The sequence below is a fragment of the Arachis ipaensis genome, chromosome B8, assembly GCF_059453495.1.
Source record: "Arachis ipaensis isolate K30076 ecotype BB chromosome B8, ASM5945349v1, whole genome shotgun sequence".
In the NCBI taxonomy this organism is placed as follows: Eukaryota; Viridiplantae; Streptophyta; class Magnoliopsida; order Fabales; family Fabaceae; genus Arachis; species Arachis ipaensis.
In genome coordinates this window covers 137,890,267-137,906,919 of record NC_142443.1, presented here as the reverse complement: position 1 = coordinate 137,906,919, position 16,653 = coordinate 137,890,267, and the positions used below count along the sequence as shown (strand labels likewise).

The 16,653-nt window shown below is 35.2% G+C and overlaps 1 protein-coding gene and 1 pseudogene across 1 annotated transcript; one reads left to right on the top strand and one right to left on the bottom strand.

The window, feature by feature from the left end:
• The first annotated feature begins 4,177 nt into the window (after nucleotides 1–4,177).
• On the top strand, nucleotides 4,178–5,452 carry LOC107611717 (uncharacterized). Its single transcript, XM_016313615.3, has 3 exons — nucleotides 4,178–4,385; nucleotides 4,469–5,008; nucleotides 5,088–5,452. Exons 1-3 carry the CDS (start codon nucleotides 4,178–4,180, stop codon nucleotides 5,450–5,452), a joined length of 1,113 nt encoding a protein of 370 aa, XP_016169101.3.
• A 6,986-nt stretch (nucleotides 5,453–12,438) lies between these two features.
• On the bottom strand, nucleotides 12,439–15,149 carry LOC107613210 (flotillin-like protein 4; annotated as a pseudogene).
• Nucleotides 15,150–16,653: the final 1,504 nt, after the last annotated feature.

Genomic DNA, 16,653 nt, shown 5'->3' with positions numbered 1-16,653 from the left:
TGTGTATAAATTTTAAAAAATATAAATATAAAATATATTAATTTATGTATATAAAATTTTAGTAAATATAAATATAAATTATATATTTTTTGTATAAAATATTTATAAATATGAATACAATTATTATTGATTAACTATACTAATAAAAATATAATATTTATTAATTATGTAACATTGTTCATCTTTTATTATTGTTTTTTTCCTGTTGTCTTCGTTATAGGTGTCTTATTGTTGCTTTCTTTTTTAAAAGTTATTTTTCTTCTACTTTGATAACACTACAAGAAATAAAGAGTTTAGTCACGAAAAAACTCGTTGCTAAACTCTAAGATAACCGTAGCAACTATACATTGGCCACGAAAGAATATTTGTGGCTAACCGGGAGTTGCATTTTCAGTTTGTCACGATTTTAGCGTTATTAACCACAGTTTTTCAGCCATAATTTTTTTGTGGCTAACGTTGGGTTATTTAATTACACTATTTTCGTGACTAACTCACTTTGTTTTTCACATACGTGACTAATTTATGCTAATTATCTCTAATTGAACAATTTTATTAAATTAAAATTATATTTATATATATAACATTAATAACAAAAATCAAACTTTTTAAATATATAATATCTAACATTTTTTCATAATAATAATAATAATAATAATAATAATAATAATAATAATAATAATAATAATAATAATAATACAAGTCTAAACTTATATATAATAAGAAATAAGAAAAATTTTAACATAAATAAAATAAATTCTAATCCCTTCTAGAATAAATATATTTAAAATTTTAACTATTACTTATTAAATACACTAATTAAATGTCTGACATATCACTGGATAAACTAGACAAAAATTTGTATCCATAGCTTTTTCTCTAAAGTTTTAACCTGCTTCTTTAAATTTATCCTACATTTTCAGCACCAAAGACCTTTCCAATTTTCAGCGTTGCTTTACGGATCATTACACCCAGAAACCGCACCAAAAAATTTGCGTCATTATCTCGACTTTGTCTATACCCATCAAGTTTCATAATGTCTTTTTCATCATTTTTTAAATGCCAAACTTGAATTGTCGTCCTTTTGACAGTTGTAAATTTTTCCGTAAAAGTGTCTCCAACTGAATACAAAATTGAATAAAAGAAATAAATTAAATATTAGAACTCAAAAAATCACGTAAAAAAATTGAAATTTCATCTACCTTTGACATTCACAGCTAAAAGGGTCATTGTAATCTTTTCTGGTAGGTACAGTTGGTTGAGACTTATTTCGTCCAAACCTTCTGCAAATTCTTCATTATTGTTGTTGATATTCTGTGGTGATCGTAGTTCTGTTAGAAGGATCTCTCCTGAATTATTATGTTTTTGCTTCACGAACAAATCTGCTAAAAAAACCAACAAATAACACCAAAATTAAGAAAGAAAAAATCGGTATTTTGAGTTTGGAGGATACCCTATCATATGATAGGGTTCATATAGTGTGGTTAAAGAAAGACTTTCCGCCAAAAACTACCTCAGAAGTTAAGTGCACATTAAAATTTTAAATCTTAAAAATTTAGTTTGGTCATTATTGTTTAAATCATCTTTTAACTTTCTTTAATTTTAAGAATATTTCTTTTTATTTTACTATTTATTATCTACTAAATATACTTTAAATTATTTTATTTTTAATATAATAATTATTTATTTATTTTTTAATGGTCAAATATGATTAAAAATTTAAATTTAAATTTAAATTTTGAGTCTGTAATATTTTTATCTTTAATCTTTATTATAATAACAATAAATAACCAAAAAATTACTCTATTAATTATATGACTCTCACAATCTCTCATTTCATGCAGTTGATAGTTGATGATTCAAATAATACACCATTATTTAATTATTTATCTATTATATACGAAACAATATAACAAAAGTTATACATTAAGTAAGTTTTGAAAATATTTTTACCTGAAAAATTTAATATTTATTAAATTTTAATTACTAAATTAGTTACTAAAATTTATTACATTAGACAAATTAATTATCACGTAAAATTGTTATAAAAAATTTTACAAATCAATTTCTTTGTTACTTAACAAAATTAACTTTTATATAAGCGACTCATAAATTAATTAGTATTAATTTGTTTATAACTAAAAATAATTGTAAAATAATTAATTAATGGTATATACCAATTAAATAATAGTATAAATAAAAAATTTAATTCATAATTTCATAAAATAATTTTTAAAAAAATAATTATGCATATAATAAGAGTACATTATTCACAAAAATATATAGTGAGTACTAAAGCATGTAAATAAAGACTAAATTTTTTTTAACTTATCCTATTTTTTTAAATTCAAAAAATGATAAAATAATTATTTTTAATAAAAACTAAATTTTTTATACTTAAAAATTATTGAACTTTTGTTTATTTATTCAAATTATATTATTTTAGCTAAATAAATTTTATCTTTATAATTAATTCAAATATTAGAATATTATCTTTATTTTTATAACTTTTTATTTTATCTAAATTCATTTTTTTATATTTTTAGATTTAATTTCATAAATATGTGTTAACGTCAGAATATTTAAAAAAATGATACTATACATTAATAAATTTATTTAAAAATTATTTTATTCAAGACAGGATAGCTAAGGTACGTTAATGTAAGCAGGAAGTACAGTTACAAAAAATATTGTTTGTGGCAAAAAGTTAAATTTTAGCTACTATGACAATGTTTCGTGATAAATAAAAGACACGCTCATTTATTTTTATCACGATTTAGTGTTCTTAGTTAAAATTTGGTGGCTAAACTCCGTTTTTGTGGTAGTGTGAGGACATAATTTCTCTCCTTTAGGGGTGGTAATGGGTAAGGTAGGGTAGGGTTTGGATCCAACCCTAACCCTACTCGCGGGTTGAGAATATCTCAATCCTAACCCTACCCGCTCTTAATCCGTGGGTACCCGACCCTACTCGCGGGTTACAAAAAATATACATTATTATATAATTGATGATAATTTAAAATAGAACTGATTTTTATATAAAAAAATATATATTAAATTATCAATTAATGATTTTCTTTTAGTGGTTAAGGATCTTTTGCATTTAGTAAGAGGTCTTTGATTCAACATCCGCTTAAAACATATTTTTATATAAGTATATAACATAAACATATATAGAGTGCGGGTTGGTCGAGTAGGGTTGAGACTTAACCCGCACCCTACCCGACATGCACGAAAACTCTACCCACACCCTACTCTATCTGTTGCAGATCGGGTTGGCAACCCTACCCGATCGGGTGGGGTCGGGTTGAATACCCGCGAATAGGGTACATATTGCCACCCCTACTCTCCTTGTAGATACTTCATTTCAATTAGCTTATAGATGACAAAGGTATTGCGATTTACTTGTTTTTTTTTTAAAGGCATAATTCATTCTTCAAATTACATTATTTATTTATCTTGTTGATCTTTCATGCATGTAAAAAAAGGATTTTTTTCCGTTATAAATTATCAAAAATGATTATTTTCACCAAATACGATTTTTATCTTTATTTACAGGAATACACGTTTTTATTTTGGGTAATTAGGACAAGTTCGTCGTATTCCCGGTGAACTCCATATTTTTTATGGAGTTCGCCATACCCCCGCGCGAGCTCTATACTATATATAGAGTTCGCTGCACCCCCGACGAACTCTATGCTAAATTTTTCCTATAAATGGCCCTAACCCAATGGAGCTGAGCACTGAACTTTGTTCTCCACAATCATTTTGGCTGTTGATTATCTCATTTTTTTACAATGGCAAGAAATCCACTGTTATCCATTCATTACAATGGAGATATGGTGTATGATGAGGAAGGTTCTATCGTTTTTAGATCGAACCAACCTATATTTACCCATCTGACAGCAGAAATCAATTGTTTAGAGCTGTTAAAGAATCTAGTATTACTCTCTGTGAGGACGCAAGAGACAAAGAAGGTGATGAAAATCTACTACGGATATCCAACCGAAATAGATGGTACTTTAATTTATAAAAGGTATGTCACAACTGTGTTGTTTCTGCTGGTGGTATATTTATGTGAACACACTTGTGATAAAAACGTTATGGTATTTTTAATCAGGTATCGTCTGCGCGACGACGAGGACGTAGATGAAATATCAGGCGGACAATGGTGGATCTGAATATGGCTCCTGAAGGTAGTCAAGAAGGGTCTAATGTTGAAGTGGACAATGCTGAGTTGGATGACGGCGTTGAAAGTCACGATGGTTCCGCTGTTAGGGATCCGATGATGGATCAGTATGAAGTTAACCCTGATGATCGAGACGATGCTGAAGAAGAACCTGTCGAAATTTCTGATGATGGTGACGATGAAGAAGAGATGAACTGTTACGGTGACACACAAATTGCCCTGACACAGCCCGCTATTTCCCAACCGTATGATCGCCCTGACCACTTCTCTATGTTGAATCTGGAGGCAATGAGTGGTCCTTCACCCAGGGAGGCCCTAAAGATGATCCAAGGAATGAGTTTGAGGTTGGACAACATTTTCAAAATAAGGAAGAAGTCATGTTGGCTGTTAAGATGTACAACATCAGGAGGGCTGTGGAGTACAAAATAGTAAACAGTGACCAGTGGAGGTATAATGCACAGTGTATCCAATTCGGACCGGGTTGTAATTGGAGCATACACATATCATATCGCCGTAAGGTAGAAAAATGGGAGGTGAGGAGATACAGAGATCCTCACAGATGCATGCAAACTTCGATGGGACAAGACCATCGTCGGTTGGATTCGAAGGTGATTGCGCAATACATTTTCACAATTGTAAAAGCGGATCCAACAATAAGTATCAAAGTTCTGCAAGGAGGTTTAGAGAAACACTTCGGTTACAAGGCATCGTACAGAAAGGTTTGGCTCACAAAACAGAGAGTGATTGCTAGCATATATGGGGATTGGGAGGAGTCATATAACGAGCTTCCTCATTGGTTGTTCGCTATGCAAATGTACTTGCCTGGTATGGATTTATTCGTTGTGTTTATATATTAATAATACAAGAACGGTATACAATGTGCTTATTGAGAATTCGTCTGTAGGTACTTGGGTGCAACTTGTCACTCAGCCTTGGCCTGGTTTAGCTGATACCGTCATGTTTCATCGGGTGTTTTGGACATTTCCACCATGCATTAAGGCTTTCAAGCATTGCAAGCCACTAATTTCCATTGATGGAACACACTTATATGGTAAATACGGTGGGATGCTGCTCATGGCCATAGCTCAGGATGGCAACGCAAACATTTTGCCTGTTGCGTTTGCCGTGGTCGAGGGTGAGACAAAGGAGGCATGGTCGTTCTTTCTGTCCTATCTGCGTCATCATGTGACTCCACAACCCGGTGTCTTAGTGATTTCAGACAGGCACAAATCAATTGATGGTGCACTGAATGCCGATGATAGTTTATGAAAACCACCTCATGCTTTCCAGGCATTTTGTATGAGACACATTGCTTCTAACTTCATCACTCACTTCAAGAACAAGGACTTGAAAAAGGTTCTAATTAATGCAGCGTATTCGAAGTCGCAGCGGGATTTTGCTCATTATTTCGGGCATCTACGGGGTGAGAATGAGGCGATCATGAAGTGGCTTGACGAGATGCCACGATCACAGTGGGCGCCGTATGCTGATGAGGGTCGTAGATTCGGGAACATGTCGACGAATATCTCTGTGTGCATAAACGCTGTGATGAAAGGTTCTCGGAATTTGCCAAAAATGGCTCTTGTTAAGTCAAGTTATTTCCGGTTAGGAGAACTTTTTGCTAGAAAGGGTTCCGAGGCCCTTGCTCAACTCCAAGTCGGCGCCGAGTTCTCGCAGACACTAATGAAGGCCATTGAGTTCAACTTGAAGCACATCAACACCATGAATGTTTACCAGTTTGATCGTTCACGAACTAGCTTCACAGTTGAAGAGTTAGCGGTAGTCCCTGGGTCCAGACAACAAAACTACCAGGTTCTACTCGATGAAGGCAAGTGTAACTGTGGGTATTTCCAGGCGCTTCATCTTCCATGTCGTCACGTCCTCGCAGCATGCTCGCATGCAAGAATTGATTGGAGGGGGTTTGTGCATCCGGTGTATCGCATGGAGTCTGTCTTCAATGTATATAGGTCAGAGTTTCGTCCGATTGGAGATGAGGATGATTGGCCATCCTATGATGGGCCTCGCATTCGACCCAACCCTAGGATGATGACAGTGAAGAGAGGTCGACCGATCAGCTCTAGAATCCAGAACAACATGGATGACGTCGAGCATATAGGGGAGAAAAGGTGCGGATTGTGTCGTCAAACTGGTCACACGCGGAAGACGTGTACCGCTATTGACGGTGCAGGTGCATTGTCTAGCCGACGTTAATTAGCGGGGTGGGTTTGTTATAACTGTTACGATTGTAATTTTATTTTCGTGTAATTTGCATTGCAAGAAAAGTTGATAAAATTAAACTTATGTGGCTGTTAAATTCTAACGCAGTGATACCAAAAAAAAAGATAACGATATATATATATATATGTGTGTGTGTGTGTGTGTGTGTGTGTGTGTGTGTGTGTGTTTAACAAACATCTGTGTATACATTATCGCCAAATACCCTAACTATCCAACAAAACTACACCATACAAATATCTACTAGCCCATCCTTTGCTTACCCCCACGCAGAGGACGCTGTCTATGAGGCCTCGGGTCTAGACACCCACCTGTGCCACAAGCAGGTGATCGAATATTGTGCTGAGCTCGCCCGAGCTGAGGATCCGGGTCAGGCTGACGAGTGCTCATCTACTCCCTCAGTGCGGCATAGTCTGCAGTGGATGACGACCCGTTGGAGGGATCATCAACATGTCGTGGCTGGTATGCTGACTGAGGAGGAGATGTGTGCATCTGCGAGAATGGCTGTGCCTGCACTGAATGTGTCCCGATATCTGCCAACCCGCCATCACCCCCTGCATCAAACCGGTCATTCACTCAGGGACCAGCATCTTCACATCAAGCAAGTCCTGCGTGTCCAATATGGGCTGGTAGTGCATATGCTGTCTAAGATCACTAGGGCTGAATGGTAGATGGAACTGGGTACCGATGTCCCCATGCACCGCCTATTGCTCCTGCTGGCTAGTCCCAACCTCTGGTCCCTCGGCCTGGTGGCTGGAACTAACATCAGAGTGATGTGAACCAGGGGGTCTGAGGGACAAGTATCCTCCAGGCAAGGATCATGGCAGAGTCCTAATAGTCTGACCACCAGCCTCATGCCCACCAACTCCCTCTGCCCCACCACCTAGGGGGCTAGCTGAGTCCATGTCCCGGTGAAGCTCGTCAGCCTGCTCCCTCCCTCCGCCTCCACCACGTCTGCCTCTGCTCTAGCTCTCCCCCATTCCCTACCTCTCCCTCTCCCAGCGGGAAGGCGTAGCTTTGGAAGGTGACCATCCTCAGGCTGATGTAACTCTAGAGCAGGAGGATGGCATAGAGGCAGGTCCTCCGGCACCACCCCCGCCGGCACTAGATGCTGGTCACCTTGACCAAACAACCCGTGTGTGCCCACTGAAGGTACCAAGTCATATATGCCAGTGAAGGACGCAGGTTTATATGATGATGGATGTGCAGACGATGGTCGGCCCGATGATCCCATAGCTCATGCCATCCCCCCAGCAAGTGCGGGAACCACTCAACCCGTCCAAATCGACCATCCATCCCGTGCATGCTGTCGATGTCTAATGGCCTGGCCGGGATGTGCTGCAGGCCACCAAACTGCCACACCACTCGGTCCACCTGATGCCACTCAACAATGGCAAAGCAGAGCAGCGGGCAGACAACAGCCGCCGTATGGTCAGCCTCAGTAATCGCATGCGGAACTATACCCTCCAACTGTGGGTCTGCATACGGTGTCCACTCAACCTGTTTCCAAGACACAAGTTGGTGTTATTATTGAATTTTCATTTGCAAAATACATAACATAAAGTAAACTGGGTATGCAAAAATATTTATGACTTACAGCGAGCATGCCAATCCCGTTCAGGACACGCCTGTATTGCCTAAGGTGCCCCTCACCTCTGGTGTTGTCCGGTCGGTACTGAACCCACCTACAAATCCGCGGTAAAGGAAACATCACAACTCATTTATATTAAACACTTAATATAGTAAATAAACAAATGAATATTGCAGAAAACAAAAAAATATACCTCTCAACAAGCGAAAACTGACGGGTATCAAATCCATCTGGATGTAGCAGGGGAATACGGTGGTAAGCCCAAGACAATAGCAGGCTGACGCAACCACCCAGGTTGCGCGCACCATGCTCCTTGGCGCAGTACATCTGGTGGTATATCCAAGCCAATACAGCCGATCCACACGACAGCCTACCACATGCATCGAGGTCCTCCAGCAGGGGGAGCCACCTGATGTGCACCCAAGAGTCAGATGCATCTAGGAATAGAATACCCCCTATCAGCTGCATAATGTAGCCTCTCGTGTACCTCAGGAGGCGCTCCTCAGTGGTGTCCTACTCCAGCTCTCCGTAGACAGTGTTAACTGTTAAGGAACCACGTTAGCTTGACAGTCCACTTTGTCTGGGACTGTCTATCATCCGCGCCAGGCACAACACCAATAACTGCTGACAAAAGTCCTCAATGGTCCGTCTCTGATGGTGCTGCTCCCAACTATCTATGCACCCGCTCATAGGATCACCATCGATCCTGAGTCCCAGCTGATACGCCACGTCCTGTAGCGTGATCGTCATCTCCCCGCATGCTAGATGAAAGGTGTGGGACTCAGGCCTCCACCTCTCTAACAACGCCGAGGCAAGTGACCAGTCATGGTCAAACTCAACCATGTAGGCCACATATTCAAATCCGACTCGTCTGAGATATGGCCTAATCGCCTCCGGTGGCCTCGTCATCAAATTCCGCCTGGTGCGCAAGATCCGAGGTGCCTACCAAACGGAAAGATAAAATTAAAAAAAAAAAACCAGCGTCAACTCTAAATAGCACAAGTTCACTGTTTCATAATTAAAGAGAGATAAACGAAAACGATATCATCATACCACTCGATCAAGTCTGCCAACAATATGCTCAATCTGATCTAATCTGTACAGGGTCTCCTCGTATCCCAATAACTGCTGCTGCATCTAACCACAACCAATTTAAACAAAATAACATGTACTTATCAGCATTTGTTTCACATTAACGGGATTTCTAAACAAACGTATTTGATAAATACTAGTTATCTACCTCACTTTCACTAAAACCCTAGGCAACCCTAAGCTATTACTCACTTAACCCCACATTTTAACTTAATTTTATTAGGATTTGACTAACAACTTAAACCAATTTTTCTTACTAAACTAACTATTAAATAGACTAAGAGCTTATACTAATTCACATGTTAAAAACAATCAACAACCACCGAATAACATGAAATAAGTAAACAGTAGCTCTAATTATAATTAGCATGTAACCACTGACTAAGAAATAATAGGTAACTCTAACTAATCTGAGAAAAATTACTCAAACTAATATTTAATTACTAACCTCAAACTGTTAATGCTGTGAATAACGAATCTCTTGAACGCCGGAATACAAAAAGTTCTAACAGAATAGAAATTAGGAGAAGATTTGGAAAGAAAAGGACAAGGGACAATGGTCCCACTTCGAATTTATAATACGCAGAACTTTGCATAGAGTTCACCGGGGGCACGGGCTACGGCGAACTCCATAAAAAATATGGAGTTCGTCGGGGTACGGCAAACTTGCCATAATTACCCAAAAAAAAAACGTGTATTCCTGTAAATAAAGATGAAAATCATGTTTGGTGAAAATAATCATTTTTGATAATTTATAATGGAAAAAAATCCGTAAAAAATATGTACAAACTATAAACCTTAAGGTAGCGTTTGTTTTGAGGTATTGAGATAGAGACTAAGAGACTGAAATACAGTATTATGTTTGTTGGTTCAAAGACTGATACTAAAATTTCTGTCTCTGTTCCCAAAATTTCAGTATTTCAGTACCTTCATAAAGTAAAGACACAGGGGACTGAAATTTTTAGAGACGGAGTCTAAAATTTTAATAACATTTTATACCTAAAATACCCTCATATCAATTAATTAATTTCAATTTTATCCTTTGTGCAAATTAAATTAGAGTTTCATTCTTATTTCAATTTCTGTTGTCTCTTACTTTGCACCAAACAGAATACAAAAATTTATTTCAATATCTGTCTCTTAATCTCTATCTCTTAATTTCAATCTTTCAGTTTCTATCTCTCTACCAAACACTACCTAAGAATCTTTGAACAAGGACTCATTGAGTAGATTATCGAACTACAACTTGCATTGGAAGTTTGCTCATATTATGAATTGTGTTTTTCTTATTAAAATTGAATTTGATATATCTTTTTTCAATTTTTCAGGTATCGTTAGACTTTATTCATGAATAAAATTTTTTATTACCCATAATTTTCCTTTGTTTTGGTGGTGTAAACATGGATTTAAGTATTTAATTAGATTATTAAAAATTACTCCATGAACACTAGAAATCGGACATATATAATAAAGTATTTAACTAAGTTAATGCGTTTTTTCTTCAAATGTACGTATATATACACTACAGCTGTTGTTTTTTATCTTTCTCTTTTTTTTCTTTCATTATCTTTCGTCGACGTCGTCTTTTTCAACGTTGTCATCGTCATTGTTGTCGTCATCTTTTTCTTTTCTTATTCTTTTTAAATGCCGTCTTCTTCTTCAACGTCGCCTTCTTCTTCTTTTGTTTGATTTCTTTTACTCTCTCTTTTTTCTTTTCATCTTCAATCGTTGTCTTCTTCATCTTTTATAAAAGTACAGAAATTTTAATTCACAAAAATTTTAATACATAGCACATAAATTTTTAAAAAATTACGTGCTCAAAATATTAACATACATCTAACTAATAAAATACATATAATACAAAAATTTTGATATATAGCATAAAAATTTTGTTACATAGCATAGAAAATTTTTTTGAACCATCATAATATTGACATTCAATCAACAAAATACATATAGTACATAAATTCTAGTGTTCACTGCAAAATTTTTGACACAACACATAAATTTTTGATACACATATAGCACAAAATTTTATTCTAAACCACATGTTTAGAATATTTGACTCACCAAATTAACAAATTATATACGTAGCAAGTATTTATGTGCTATGAGTAAAAATTTTTATGCTACGTACAAAATTTTTTATAATATATTAATAAATTTGTACAAAAATTTTTGTATATGAAAATTTTTTTATGGTGTGTCAAGCAAGTTTTGTGCTTTTCAATAAAAAAATTTTAACATATGCAAATATTTTTTATTGAATTTTGGCCGACTTAATTAATAATTTTAATTATAAAAAAATTTATACGTATAGGATCACCGATATATATATTTAAGTTTACCTAAACAAGAATTTTATATACTATAAGCTTAACTATATTTTATTTTTTACCTGCTAAACTAATCTATAAAAAAAGCTCATCATAATATATATAAATAACAGTTATATTTATTAATTACTAATAACTAAAAACATTTAACAACTATAATGTAAAATAGAAAAATTTCTATACAGATATAAAATGTGAATAATAACTAAAAGAAGACGTTGTCGGCATCAAATTAATTTTTGAATAATATTACACATTTAAAATTTTTAATAATTAAATTTAATTAAATTAGGTATAATTAATATTATTTTAAATTTTATTATTTAACTTAATTAGATTTAATTCATAAAAAAATTTAATGTGTAACATTATTCTTAATTTTTTCTCCAATTTTTTGCATATAATATTTAAATAATTTATTTTCTTTTTTGGTGTTATTTTAATAGTTTAAAAATATTATTCGTATACTAAAATTAGTCACTAAATCAATCAATAATATATCTATATATAAATATAGAAAACCACTCAAATAAAGACGTCTAAAACGGTTTTTATTTTAAAGATATTTTTTAACAATTAAAATTTAACATCTATAATCGATTAAACTGTATTATTTCTGTTATAGTTAGATTGGATAATTCGATTTGACAAAAAAATCAATTAACTGAATTTTAAACCGATCTAAATTAATATTTTTTTTTTTTAAAATTACATAATATTAATGGTATATGAACTAACACATAATATGCTAGGGAGCCAACAGGTTTTTTTTTTTTATTTGTAACTATCAATTAGCTATTATTAATATTTTTAATGGTGTGAGATTACATCTAATGATATGAGATTACTCATTTTTTTTTATGGTTAAGTGTTAGGCAAATTTTAATAAAAATGCTGGGCGTAGACTTTCTCTATAAACATTCTTCTGAAAAAAACTTCTAAACTAAAAAAATTGGTAAAATATTAAAATGATATTTCATTCATGTTTATTACTTAATTTTTCAGTTTAAAGAAGCTTGATCCGCATTCTTTTGAGGCAAGGTTCTCATCCAAGCCGGAGGCAGCATGCCAGTTTGTTCTTCAACTGTCTTGAACAAAGGTGGCAACATCTTATACACACCGGCAACCTCCTTCAAAGCACTCCGCTGTCACTGCCTTCGCCATTGCCATTCGTCCAAATGCTGATTTCCGGCTTGAGTCCACGTACTGCGTCGCCATTAATCTTAGCAATCTCTTGATACATTCCACGTTCTATCATCAAGTAGTCCCTTAGAGCTGCATAGTTTCCTCCAAGTGCTTCATGGAGTGTCTTTAGATATGCACCTTGGGCTTTCCCTAATTCCATAAGCCCCTCTGCCTCCTTCTTCTTCGCGTATAGCTGCGCATCTGCTAATTTCATTTGTGCTAAAGCTTCTTTCTCCTTTTGGAAAAGAACTGCTTCTGCTTCTTTTTGTTTCTTGTATAGTTCCCAGTTGACCTCTTGTGCCTATCGAATAATTTTACTTGTTATGGATTCATAAAGAGTAAACGTAACTAGGATTTCATTCCGCATTTGTATATTGACACATCATGAGCAAAAGTGTTTGAATCAACTATCTAATATCGCAAAATTCACAGAAAACAAAAAGTATCTGATAAATTCAAAATGTTATCATGCAGTTATTATTGCACAATTCAAGAATTGATGATAAGTTGCATTATTTTACTTTGTCCAATGGCCAATCTTAGAAATTCAGTGATATTACATACTTCAGGAGTAGAAATAGTATACAAGGAAGGATACTAATTAATGAATTGCATAGTATAATTATAGATAATTAATGTTTAGCAAGTTAATATCATTAATTTTTATAAAAGGTTTAGGGTTTAGAGTTAGAATTTAAAATTTATATAAAAAATAATTAAAAAAAAGTTGTGAAGGCACTAACCTTGGGAAGGTAATCAGCTCTAAGTTTCTCAGTTGTCGCCTTAGCATTCATCTTCTCAACCTCCCCCTGCAGCTGTGCCTCCCTCAAAGACACTACCTTTTTAGCCTCGATCGCCGTCCACCTCTCTAGCTTCCACCACTTCCACCACTCCGCCTTCTTCCTTGCCAGCTCTGCATTTGCCTCTGCCACCTTTGCTTCCTTCAAAATCTCAAACTCCTCCACTGATGTCCTCGCCTACAACACTCAAATAAACATGTTTCAAGACTATATCAATATAAACTATGCATTTCCTTCATTAAAGAATAATAAAAGTACAAAACATTATTTAATTACGTCGATCTCCTCCTTATCGCCGTCGCCTTTCTTCTGAGTGGTAATGATCTTCATCTCAGCATCGATCTTGGCCGCATTCTGGAGCGTCTCGCCTTCGCTAAGCTTGGCACCAACCTCTCCCTTCTTCTTGGCCTCAGCAACGTTCACCTTGACCTGATTTGCGGCCTCCATCTGAGTCTTCTTGCCCAAGCAAGAGAAGTACTCAGGTCCCGGCACGTCCACCAGCTGCTTCAAGTTCGCATTGTAGATCAGCAGCCCAAACTGATTCAGTTCTAGCTGAACTTTCTCGAACACACCTTTAAGTAACAGTTACATGCATGTTAGTTTCAATTAATTGATTTCTGTTACTCATGAGTAACATTATTACCAACAATTTGCAAATTAAGTTCACAATAAGGTGCAATCATAATTTTTTAGAAGTTCTGACCTAAATAAAATAGGGTTATTTGAATGTTTAGTAGAAAAATCATTTTTTTTCTTTGGTGATATGATTAGAAAAAGAAAAAAAAAAAAAAAAAGAAAAAAGTATAGGTAATATTAAGTCGTTTTCCTTTTCTAATTCAATTTTTTTTGGAAGAATTTAAAATTTAAAATTTAAAATTTAAAATTTATGATTTAAAATATAAAATTTTAAAATAAATAAAATTTTTAAAAAAGTAATAGATATTAACCAAAACATTAGTTCTCTAGCATTACTTTTAAAAATCAATTCAATCGTATTTTAAATAGGTTTACATACAACTAAGAAAAAAAAAAGTTGATTGTAAAACAATTAAAGAGGATTTATGGTGCATTCTTTCTAATTGATAATACCTAATATTTTAGGACTTTTACCGTTGACAACCTTTTAATAAGGCCTTTTAACCCCACTTTTTTTCTAGTATATTCATAAATCAACTGTAAGAAGTATGATATTACGATACATCGATACATATCTAAGTATCTAAGTACAATTTAAATTTAAATATGTTGTTTAAGAAAGTAAGTTAAAAGGCAGAGAAGAAAAAAAAGGTGAAGTTATTGTTATTGCATACCTTGCTTGAACTCCTTGGTTCCCTTGAAGATCTCGTCCATAGTCATAGAAGCTGCGAGAACACGCGTCTCTCCCTCGATGATTCTTTGGACGAGATCATTAACGTGGTTGGAGAGATTATCATGGGACGAGAGGAGCTTGGCGTACTTTAGGAGACACTCGTGATCGTCGACACGTGGACCAATTGTAAACACCGAAAGAAGCTCGAAAGGGAGCTTCTCGGCGCTCATGGCTTGGAGCTCGAACGTGTAGTTTACCGGAGAAAGGTCCAAGGTGGTGCATGATTGCCATGGAAACACCCATGCTTTCTTCGCAAGCTTCACGTCTTTGATCCCAGCACCTGTTATTACCAGGTATTCCGATGCATTCGCTACCTTGAACTTCATCAATTCTGGATTTTCTTGTAATGCAGTGATCTATGACTTATGAGAAAGTATGAGAGAGATGGTGGAAGCTTAATTAAGATAGAAGAATTGGAGTGAGTGAATGAATGACTAATGTGTGCAAGACAGAAGACTGGAAGCTTATATAGATGCAAATATCCGAAGAAATAGGCAAATTCGTTGTGTTTTTTTTTTTTTGATGACTAAATTCGTTGTGTTTAGATTAGCAATTTAATCTTTGATTTTTTTTTAAAAAGATTTTTTGAAATTTACAAGATATTTGTATTCGCTTCATATTTAAAAAAATATTTTTTATTTAAAACTTGAGTTATTTTGAGATTTTTTATTTTAATTTTTTTTTCTTTTTAGCTTATACTCACTGACGAAGAAGAGGGAAGGACCAATTGTGGTAAGTGGTAACAAAATTTCAAATTAAGGTAATTAATTGCTTTGCGATTCTGTTGTGATTTTGTTTCCTTCCTCTTCTGCTCTTATTTGGAGATACGATCCTCCTATTAATTATTTTCTGAAATATATTGATTTTATTGTTGTTCCGTGCGGAATATGCTCTTAAGGTATAGCTCGTGCTACGGCCAGTCAGCAACTCGGAAGTGTTCTTCTCGGAACTGTTGACTTCGACGTGGAACCTGTTAAAAGGATTTTGACACTCAAGTCAGTACAGAGTATAAATAGATAGTGAGCTAGAGAATATCCGTTTGAGTAGTGCTCGATTTTATAGAGATCGTTATTGGGGATCAGCTTGTGTGTTTGAGTGGTACGAGATTTTCGGCGTTTGTAGAGTGTTTGTTTGATTTGTTCTCAGTTGTTAATTTGTTAGCCGAGGATATTGGTATGGTACACAGCCCCCAAGTTCAGCATGGGAAACATGTTGAGCTTCTATATTCTCGGCTTTTAGAAGTTTGACCTTTGTTGGAGTGGGTTTGTTGCCTGGAGAGCCCCCAAGCTCAACGTGTTTCTATTGCTGGGCTTTTGTGTCGCGAGCCTTGTAATTGGGCTGCTGGGTTTGAGTTTTTTTTTTGGCACAGGAAATGGGGTTGCGAAAGTTGTGTGGTTAAGGGGAAGTGGAGGGGCTTCGTGGGGTATTGTGTCGTAGTAACTCCCTGTCCCTTGACTGTTAGGCTTCTTTGAAGTTTGTTGTTTTGAGGAAAAGAATGAGTAAAAAATGTAAGTACTTTCGTCTGTCTCCTTTTGTTTTTACTTCTGTTTGGCTTTGTCGTCTTCTACTTATGGGGAGGAAAGGCATTGCTGTGGATGAAAACGATCCTTACAGTTGGGTTGATGGTGACATTAAGTCCCGGGTTTCTGTTTTTAGTACTACAAAGATGTTGTCTCGATTGAATGAGGCTAGGTGGGTAAGGGGTTCTGAGGGGTTGGAAGTTGGGTTTTTACCATGTGGGAAGGAAGATAGAGTGTGTGAGAGGAGAGATGACTGGGCCTACTTCTATGTGTATACTTGTATGTTAACAGAGTTGGGGATTCGGTTCCCTTTTACTGATTTTGAATGTGGCGTTTTGTCGT